Raw genomic sequence first — 10852 nt, forward strand, 5'->3', positions numbered from 1 at the left:
CCCTTTCTTAGACTGAATATCTTTGGAACTGCAATAACAGTCACTCTCACCTATTAAACTGCTCGCTCTCTATTTCTCTTTCCCATTTACTCACTCAACTCTCTCTCTCTCTCACACTCACACCCTCTCACAATCTTTAACAGTTGACTTTGCCCCCTTTGATTTTCTGTCCAACTATGAAACCTTTATATAAGGATAAGATAAGGATAGGACAATTACAGCTGGGTGTGAGTAGAGGCTTGCGGGTTAGATGCATATAGGTGATGAAAAGAGGAATGCAAACAGTGAGCCGGAAAGATAATTAAGCAAAACAAAGTCCGTCCACAGGTATAACCTTCCCTCGTGGTTGCCTAGCAACCATGGGACAGGTATCTTATTCTACCCATTATATGCTTAACCAGTTCTAGTAATATTCTCTGTCATTTGTGACAACAAACACTTAATTGTAAGTGGTCAGCTGGAAAGAAGGCTTGAAGCAAGACCTGCATGCAATTAATGAACAAATGTCAATGAGCATTGATAAAAACATTACTGAGTGAGGTAAACCACACTTGTTACCGGTCTGCTGAGAAATGTTAACAAAAACCCAAAGAGACGCAAACATTTCAGGCTTAATTCTGTTGCAATTGTATTATTCAGAGGAGGTGTTACCCTCACATAGGGAGTAGGAAGCCAGTAAAGGTGTTGTGGTTGCCTTGAATATCAGTGAGCCCCTGGCCTTCATCGAGATGCAGGTAGACCACATCCCCCTTCTCCAGCTCCAAAGCCTCTAGTCACAAACTCATTACTCCCATTGTGGTTGATCCATTCCAAATCATTGACTGGACATTCTTATAAAACCTCACACCCATTACAGCAGAAGCATGCCGATCGCAGGCGGTGAATCTGAGGTAAGACTCCTTTCACTAGTAATGATACCTGTAGTTCGGTTGTAGGCTGTGCCTATGTTGGCGAAGACTCAGACCAGTGATGTCTCAATGTTGAAGGGACTTGCAACGCTGTCACCCAAGCCAGCAGAGAATGCCACTTGTGATCTGTGTTCTCTCTTCAGCTCTTCCACCTGGCTCTCACTGGCTGTCACTCTGGCCTCCAAGGTGGGCTTTTCTTTCTTCAACCTGGCTCTCACTAGCTGTCACTCTGGCCTCTAAGGGTGTTTTGTATTTCTTCAGCTCCTCTACATCATTCTCACTGTCACCCAGTCCAAGGCTGCATTCTCTCTAGTTCCTCCACCTTGTTCTTGTGGCACGGCAGTACGGTCTTAGCAGCACTCAGCTCCACCACCTGGCTTTCACTTGCATTCAGTCAGGCCTCTATGGCTGACAGGTGTGCTGATGGGCTGCATTGTTTCTCTTCAGCTCCTCCACCTTCCCTCCACTGTCCCAGAGTCTGACCTCCATGTTCCTCAGCTCTACTCTCTATTCCGCCACTGTGATTTCCTGGTTGTGCACCAAGTCTCTCAGCTCATTCCAGATTCAGTCAACTTGAATTGTTGTTGTAGTAGTAGTTTCACCTCTCACCCTGAGTCTGTGCTCCAGACAGACAGAATAGCAACACCAGCACCCATCATTCTGAGACGATGCCTCTTCCCAAATGATGTACTCCACAGGGCTCAGTACCCCTCTTTATACACACATTTTAGTAAACCGGCATGAGAAAGTTGGCGTGGAAAGTATTAAAAAAGTAATAAAAACCATCAAGGAGTAACAAGAATGTTCATGTTCACAGAACATTTTATCCCAATGTTCTCAAAGACTGTGGAAGAATCTAAATATCAATAAGTAAGCATTTTGTTTAGTGGTTTCTAAAAAAAAAAAACATTGGTAAAGCTGTGCTAGTATGTCGCACTGATATGACATGCTGGTAGTAGTCAAAGTCGTAGTAGTGTTTGTGTAGATAAAACTGATGGTTGGTTTTTGCTTTCCAGCAGACTGAAAGAGAGCAACGGGGATAGATGACATTTCATCCTACTTTTGACTTCCACGTCTGTAGCATTACATTAAAGTTAATTGACACATTATAGAGGTAGAATGTGAAATCTTTTGCCACTGATGGAAAAGGACGCCACAAATACTTTTTTTGTGAACAAATGTTTTTTATTTCACAAATGACATGTTTTTTATATAAAACATTTGTCAAGTAACAGTATTAAACTATACTGAAAAAAACGATCATAATTGTCACAATAGAGAAGGGAGGTGATAATACTTCATGACAGCCTTTCCAACTGACATAAATACACTGACAGCATTTTACTGCACCCGCAATAACATCTGCTAAATATGTGTATGTGACCAATAAAATTAGATTTTGATATGAAATACACTGACAGTTTATAAATGTCACACAGAATGAGCTCAGGGCACTGATTATGATGCAGTTCCAAGTCATCTCATACAGTTTGGTATGCATGTTCTGTGTGTCTGCAGTGGCTGTTGGAGCCTTCTGGCTGGGCTTCGGAGGAACATGTCCCATACTCAGAATGTGCCCTTTATCTGAAAGGTCAACGCTCAGTCCCACAGAGGCGTCTACACACACACACACACACACTGGTCCCTCTGTCTTACTTCCTGAATCTGTCCAGAGCAGACTTCTGACCAGCTGCTGCCGCCTCTTTCTTCTCTTTCTCCTTCCTCTCTTTATCTATCTTCATCCTGTCTTCCACGGTTTGCCTGATCACATCCTGAGTGGAGGAAAGCCACCAAGAGCGGGTAGGAAGCAGAAAGACCATGGGAGACGCACATAATTAGTAAAATATCAAAAGATGAAATAATGAAGACGTAATTCCATATAAATTGCATGGTGTCTTTGTAGTAATAGAACTCACCCTCTGGTCCTCATGTGCCACTTGCTTCTTGCGCTTTTCCACTTTTCCACTTGAACTCCGACCTTTGGTCTTTAACCTTGGTGTAAACTTCTCCTTGGCCAGCGGGTCAAAGCCCTGAAATCAAACCACACAACATTCAGTCTCACAACATCAATGCATGATTTATGACAAAGTTCAGATTTGTCACCATCTTAATTCTCAATATGCAATATCCCTCTGATAAACTGCTTCCATCCCTTGGTAGTACTGACCAGTACTTGGACCCTGTCCTCATGTCTCTGTTCCCAGGTGGAGTGGTCCACCTGGCTGAGCTGGCTAGGGTCCAGGCCAATCAGTTCTGGCTGGATCTTCTCTAGTAGGGCTTTGACCTCCCACTCCTGCCTCTGCTTGGCACTGCGGTACGGGTTGGCATCCAGACCGTCAAAGTTGGGCTCGCCAGCACCTTACGGTGGAGAGAGAGCATGGAGTTAGAGACTGTTCACCAGGGTTGGGGTCAATCAGAATTTAGATCAATTGGACACGCCACACAGGAAGGAGAATATGGATTGAATCTGAATTTCATTCTGACCTGGTACGACCATGCTAGTGAAGCCCTCTCCATGGCCCACCCCTAGGACGTCCTCAAAGGGGCAGAAGTGCACACCCCACACTGAGCCCTTTGCCCTGTGGGCCATGTAGGGCTTGGTCACTGGGGTGCCCCACACATCTCTGTACACCTACACAGAAAAGCAGACGTGACCACAGAGATATCAACATGAGCACAGAGGTTCCAACAGAGAAACACTCAGACACAGACATTTAAGGAAAGGTTCACCATTTTTGAATGTTATATTGTTTTTGTGCATCTCTGAGGGATGTTCTATCGATTCCCTGGGTCATTTCACGTTTATCTGAGTTATTGCCGTTCAATCCGGTATGATGTAGCACCGTGATAAAGTCGCTCTCACTACACTGGAAGTTAATAGGAATACGACTTTTAGATCAGAAAAACATATCATACATGTCAGATTTAAACACTAGTCGCTGTCATAATGCGGGAGGTTGTCTTCTCTTGAATGTGGCATTGATCATATTTTTGCAATATTCCTACCTCGAGAAATGTTTTATTTAATGGAGGGTCTAGCACATTTTTTCCTATTTGTCTGCCTCTAGTCCAGTGTGCATTGCGCCGTTGCCAGAGATATTATAGAAAGGAGATAGGAATCCAATGAATGAACGTATAACGCCCCACCCAGCATACTGTTGACCAATCGCGTTCATGTTGTCGTCACGCGGTTGCTAAGCAAATCGTCACGCAATCCCTTCTCAAAGTCAGTGTATATGTCGAGAAACGTCCCTATTTTCCTCAAATATGTGATGTCACGATTCCAAAGCTATACGATACCACAGATAGCAAGTTCATTATCTCAATTCTCAGAAAAGATTTGTAATGTTGTACCTAGTGTTGACGAAATTCGTGCTAATGTTTTTTTTTTGTGCTGGCGCCCAATAGACTCCCATTCACTCCTTGATAACTAGCTACGTTACATGCTGATATTGTCTTTGGTATTATCGTGTGTAGCAGCGTTTTCTAGCTAACTAGGCAGTGTTGTAGAAATTACATAATTAGTCATGCTATCCCGTGTTTTACTGCTTAGTCTCTTGTTATCTGCTAGTGTTTTTTCTAACCTGATACAAACGTGTCTTTGGGCATATAGCTACGATCCGTTTAGGTGCGACTGCAGCATGTGAGACATCCCGTGGGTTTACTATCTGCATGAAATCAGCCGTGTGGAACCTTTCAGAAAGGATCACATTATAGTGTGAACTGTGACAAACACAGTTATACGGCTGAGCCCTTGCACTATCTTAATCTGCAGAGACAAACCAATCGCCTTTTACACCATCTTCCCTCCCTGTTTCCACACATCTGCTAAACTGCCACGTAGACAAAAGAGGTTGTTCTTTTCTAGAAAAGTAGAGACCCGATTATGTTTGTTAAGCTTTCAACTCTGTACCATTCTTGGTGATAACATTTTTGTGGTCTCTCTTCCTATAGAATTTCTCAAGACAGCAGCCCAGAGAGAGAGAATTGCATTGTGGATTTTGTAGTCGACTTGAGCTGCAGATTTCCACAATGATGTTCCATGTTGCTAACAACCTTATTATAACACCAAAAATGAAACATTTGTTCACAAAAAATATTCTCCTCACATAGTGTTATTTAACACTGTAAATTAAAGGAATGAGGGGTTTTGGGTAGATTTTTCCTTTAACGAATACTCAGTGAAAAAAAAACAGGGTCAGGAAAAGTAGAGAGAGTTTGGACAGCATTAGAGCTGGGCACCATGTTGCTGCCTCAGAGCAATCCATTCTCTCCCTCTTAATGAGTATTTGAGTTCCGGTTCCAGTTCTGTCAATTCCATTAGTATGCTTGGTTCTAGATTCAGTGGACAATATAGGTCAATATAGCTCTGAGGCATTACCATGGCTTGCTGGAATGGAACTATGTAATAGCAGTGTCAAGAAGACCACAGGAAAATACAAAAGGCATGGGACAAAAACATAGGCAAAATTATAAGCAGCATGTATGACCTGGACTATGTCTCCTGTGGCGGCGGACAGCAGGCCCCTCTGACTCAGAGATAGGCAGGAAGCTCCCGCAGGCAGGAAGTAGGACTGCAGGGGCCGGTAGGATCTGATGTCATACACCTTCAGCTTCTTGTCCATGCCAGAGGTCACCATGTACCTGCACAGATAGAAGAGTGTTACAGGACAGCCCCCTGCTGGACATTATAGGGAAGTACACCAGCAAAGACCAATCACAAAACACTGACCCAAATGTGGATATCATATTGAATACAACAGCTACACTGCACAACATAACCACCCTTTCAATGGCTGAGAGACCAAAACCACTCATAACAAAACCAGAACTATATTATGTCTTTGACTGGGACTCACGTGCCAGTCTTGTCGACGGCGACAGAGCGCACACCTCCCTGGTGGCAGAGCATCTTGACAACTGGCTCTCTCTGGTTTGGCGTCCAGAGGGTGACAGTGCCGTTGGAGTGGCCCAGGTGGATGATGCCGTTGTGAGGGTTATGGGCCATCACATCAAGCCGGCCAGCCTTGGTGCAGATGGCCACCACCTCCTTACCCACTGACACATCCAGGTACTGCAGGAAGCCTGTCGCACTCTGGAGGAGGAGAGGTAGCAAGACAGGGGGGTAGAGAGACACAGGATGAGTTCACGGGTGAGACTACAATCACCTGTTGTGTTGAGTAACCTGAGACAAGTAACCTGAGACCTGAAGACTTGTGTAACCCCCAGAGCTTGCCTACATCTTGATTCACATATCACTCATTACACAATTGATTCCCCTTACACATCTGACACAAACACACATATTACAACGTTAGTATAAGTTTACACACTGCTGTAGCCAGCAGGAAGTGGTAGGGGAGAAACTGCATGCGGAGAACATCGTTGAACTTGCGGATGCAGTGGAGCTCGATGCCCTTGTTGTCATAGATATACAGCCACTTCTTCTGAGCCACTGCAAACAAAGCCTCACTGTGGAGCCACCTAGTGGACACACAGAAAAGTACAGATTAGGATGAGTTAATGGGAGGAGGAAATTATGCCTAAAACTGAATGTAAATGAGTGTGTGAATGTAATTGTGTGTACTCACTTTACATCGTTGACTGTCTCCATCACGTTCATCTCACACATCAACTGTTTGGACTGCCAGTCCAGGCAGGTCACGTGCCCTCTCCTGCCACCAAGCAGCAGGTGTCTGGAATAGAGGGAACACACACATACAAAACATCAGACTTCCCAGGACTAAAACAACTAATCACAATGAATTTACCCAGCAAATCCAGCTCTAACAATATAAGCACAAACAGAATATCTGGCCTGCTTGCACAGAACACACTCAACAAACAGAACATGAAACTGACCGCCCAGTCTTGCTGTAATCCAGTCGGTAAGGCCCAAACTGAGACAGGGTCAGGCTAAAGTACTGTGGAGGGAGAGAGTGACAGAGTTAGAAAACAATAATAATACTACATTTGCATGGATATTCTTTATTATTTGCAGTCACAGTACCCTACGTGACACACACACACACAGTACCTACGTGGCACACACACAGTACCTACGTGACACACACACACACACAGTACCTACGTGACACACACACAGTACCTACGTGACACACACACACACACACACACAGGCTGGGAGCAGCACAGGGGCGGTGGCAGAGCCTCTGGAGCACTTAGGGGTAAAGTGCCTTGCTCAATGGTGGTAGTATACAGGGATATTGAACCTGGTAACCCTCCGGCTGACGGACCCTTCCCTACAGATTCCATCCCAGGAAGCTTGGGGGTTCAAACCGGCAACCCTTATTACTGGCCTGGCTCTCAACTCAATGATACCACCACCCCCAGACAGATCCATCATTATAAAAAAGACAGAACTCAGATCATTTCTGCCTGTGGGCAATTGAAATGACATACATTTTCATCCAGTTTTTATATAAGAAAAAAATCACAACAGCTGTGATGGAAGCAGCACATTTCAGTACAATTTTATAAATGTAGTAAGATCTTTTGTTTGTTTGACGTGGTGGGATCTTTTTGCGACTGTAAAATGTATTATGTGAGAAATGGTGGTGAAAACTGCTTTATGTGCAAATATTAATATAATAACCATTATTTCGAAGGAAACTTGGGAGTCACATGATGACATGGTGTGTGGTCCTCCCACTACAACTCTGGAAACCGTGCAGTTTATTAGGCTACAGATAAATAAGTTACAGGGTGGTGAAAGTGATTGGTGATAGTCGGACAGGGCCACAGTGTCTCCTGACCCCTCCTGTCTCAGCCTCCAGTATTTAATGTGTCGGGGGGCTAGGGTCAGTCTGTAATATCTGGAGTATTTCTCCTGTCTTATCCGGTGTCCTGTGTGAATTTAAGTATGCTCTCTCTAATTCTTTCTTTCTCTCGGAGGACCTGAGCCCTAGGACCATGCCTCAGGACTACCTGGCCTGATGACTCCTTGCTGCTCCCAGTCCACCTGGCCGTGCTGCTGCTCCACTTTCAACTGTTCTGCCTGCGGCTATGGAACCCTTACCCGTTCACCGGATGTGCTACCTGTCCCAGACCTGCTGTTATCAACTCTCTAGAGACAGCAGGAGCAGTAGAAATACTCTGAATGATCGGCTATGAAAAGCCAACTGACATTTACTCCCGAGGTGCTGACCTGTTGCACCCTCGACAACTACTGTGATTATTATTATTTGACCCTGCTGGTCACCTATGAACATTTGAATATCTTGGCCAGGTTCTCTGTTATAATCTCCGACCGGCACAGCCAGAAGAGGACTGGCCACTCCTCATAGCCTGGTTCCTCTCTAGGTTTCTTCCTAGGTTCTGGCCTTTCTAGGGAGTTTTTCCTAGCCACAGTGCTTCTATACCTGCATTGCTTGCTGTTTGGGGGTTTTAGGCTGGGTTTCTGTACAGCACTTTGTGACATCAGCTGATGTAAGAAGGGTTTTATAAATACATTTGATTGATTGGTGATGAGCTCGATGCTCCTTTCCAATAAATATCAAGGGTCTTATTCTGGTGACATGATGATCGATGTTTGACTGCCATTTCACAAATAAGAATATTCTCGCTCTTATATCAATAATAATCTCATGTAGACTAGCCTTCCCGCACCGTATTTGAGAGCTGTTGGCTAGAGCGTATGTGCCAAGACCAGATAAGCACATTTGCTATTTAATGCATGTTTTTGTGACAAAACTATTAGTAGAGTTGAAAATGCGATGGAAACACATTGAAATGTAGACTTTTATTTGGTACATGAAAACGTAAGCGAAAAAGTAAATTTTGTGTGCACTACATCATCACGCACTGATTTTTATCTGCAACAAGTCTGTTTAGTGGAAACATAGCACTGGTGCGAAAATATGCATATTTGCACGAAAATCTGTCGCCAATTGGATGGAAACCTAGCTATTGCCCCTTCAGTGTCTCACCTTTGCCCCTGCGGTAATATCCACAGCATCAGCGATGTCATCCTGTGAGATGTTGCACGTGTCCTCATCTTTGTCTCCCTCCAGGAACCTAAGAACAGAGAAAAACAGAAAGTTGCAGAGACGATAGCGGTACAGCCATTTTTGTCTACTAAACTTGGCCCTGCAAATGTATTGACATTACCCAGCATCCTCTGGGAGCATAAGGTCATATCGTGCATTCTGCTTCTGGGCCAGGTCTGAGGCAGCCTCTGATCGAATGACCACATCTCTGAGCTTGTACTGCGGCCGAGGGGGCTGGGGAGAGAGGGATGGGGAAAAACCTTACAACTTACTAAAAAGTTAACGTACATGTACAAAACAATGGTATATTTTCAAAATTAGTAAGTGACATTATTCTGACAGAATGTCTTGGTGAATGTGTATTCAAACATGCCTCACCAGTTCTCCCTTCACTCCCCTCTTGAATTTTTTCAACTTCTCTTCAGGGACAAGTGCTGAGCCTGGGAATGGATCTAATTTCTGTGGGATTTAATTAAACATTCATGAAAAACACATTCTTAAAGGATAGGGTGAAACATTTCAAGAATCTTCAGTGATACAGATTGACCTACCACTTACCCCTGATATGACCTTTTCTCCTGCTCCTCCTCGCTTTCCTCCTGCTCGCTTTCCTCGCTTTCCTCCTGCTACTCCTCGCTTTCCTCCTGCTACTCCTCGCTTTCCTCCTGCTACTCCTCGCTTTCCTCCTGCTACTCCTCGCTTTCCTCCTGCTACTCCTCGCTTTCCTCCTTCCTTTGTCCTCGTCTTATTTTGTTGCGGAGTCTGTTCGTTGTTGTCCCCTTCTTTCTGTTTCTTTCCATCATTCTTCCCGTCTTTCTCTGTGCCCTCCCAGTATCTCGTTGGAGGCTGATTGCAGAACAAACAGATATCAATCATGAAGTCAAATAACAACACATTAATTGGAGCAGGCTGGATTTTTTTGTATGTTGTCCATTATACATATTACGAAAAACCTTAACATGTTACAGATAATTAACTTTTTCAGGTGCCTTTTCACCAGTTTCAGTGGTAGCTAGACAGACAGTAGAGGCATCGACGCTTACGTTACTAACGTTAGCCCTCAAGAAGAAAGAGTAGCTAGCTAAAAGTAAAGGGATTTCAATAGTATACTCTCTATCCCAAACAAATGAAAACGTATCAACAAAATGGCTAGCAAGCAACGAGTTTTGAGAAACTGCTGCAGTCACTAAATCGTTAGCAATGTAATGTTACTGAAAGCGTTGAGAAAATTGGATAGGGGATCAGGGCTACAATCAGTGTGTAGCCTTTAATTAGCGTTGCAGGATCAAAAAAGTAGGACCGAGAATAGAATATAGCTACATTAGCTGATCAGATGTAAGTCATCTATTTGTAAACGTGTTATGATAAATGTAGAACTTTACCTTTCTCTTTTTCCCCACGTGTGGTTTTTTCAACATTGTCTCGTTGGACGCCGCCATCTATGTTGTGTACTTTTTAACTTCCGGTAAGAACTGTTACGTCATACGCACCGGCTGACTTCTTCTTCGATGAGGTTTAAGGGCGGTTGGCATCCAATATGTTGCATTACCTACACCTACTAGACTGGAGTACACAACTCCCTTATACTTTGCTTGAAAAAAAAAAAAAAAAAATACCCTACCATCTAACTCACCCAAAAATGACATTTAAAAAATATTTAAATTAAATACCGCCCTACATATCAGGGGCTCCCGAGTGGAGCAGCTGTCTAAGGCACTGCATCTCCGTGCTAGATGCATCACTACAGACTGTGTTTCAATTTCAGGCTGTATCACAACCAGCCATGATTGGGAGTCCCATAGGGTGGTGCACAATTGGCCCAGCATCGCCTGGGTTAGGGTTTGGCTGGGTAGGCCGTCATTGTAAATAAGAATTTGTTCTTAACTGACTTGCGTAGTTAAATAAAAGGTAAAATAAAAAACACTCCACTATTTA

At 43.9% G+C, this 10852-nt stretch overlaps 1 protein-coding gene across 1 annotated transcript; it reads right to left on the reverse strand.

Moving 5' to 3' along the window:
- Nucleotides 1-2071: 2071 nt before the first annotated feature.
- Nucleotides 2072-10442, reverse strand: wdr46 (WD repeat domain 46). Its single transcript, XM_071348734.1, has 14 exons — nt 10300-10442; nt 9476-9763; nt 9296-9376; nt 9039-9151; nt 8858-8945; nt 6771-6832; nt 6500-6604; nt 6242-6392; nt 5768-6003; nt 5399-5552; nt 3393-3540; nt 3076-3266; nt 2825-2938; nt 2072-2680 (listed from the first exon to the last, which is right to left on the reverse strand). Exons 1-14 carry the CDS (start codon nt 10354-10356, stop codon nt 2561-2563), a joined length of 1908 nt encoding a protein of 635 aa, XP_071204835.1. The 5' UTR covers nt 10357-10442; the 3' UTR covers nt 2072-2560.
- Nucleotides 10443-10852: the final 410 nt, after the last annotated feature.

This window comes from Salvelinus alpinus, chromosome 17 (assembly GCF_045679555.1).
Source record: "Salvelinus alpinus chromosome 17, SLU_Salpinus.1, whole genome shotgun sequence".
Lineage (NCBI taxonomy): Eukaryota > Metazoa > Chordata > Actinopteri > Salmoniformes > Salmonidae > Salvelinus > Salvelinus alpinus.

Coding starts and splice junctions, on each gene's coding strand:
- wdr46 (XM_071348734.1), bottom strand. CDS start 10,356: ATGGCGGCGTCCAACGAGACAATGTTGAAAAAACCACACGTGGGGAAA. Junction 6,833..8,857: donor ATATTACCGCAGGGGCAAAG/GTGAGACACTGA, acceptor CTCCCTCCACAG/TACTTTAGCCTGACCCTGTC. Junction 6,004..6,241: donor ACTTCCTGCTGGCTACAGCA/GTGTGTAAACTT, acceptor CTCCTCCTCCAG/AGTGCGACAGGCTTCCTGCA.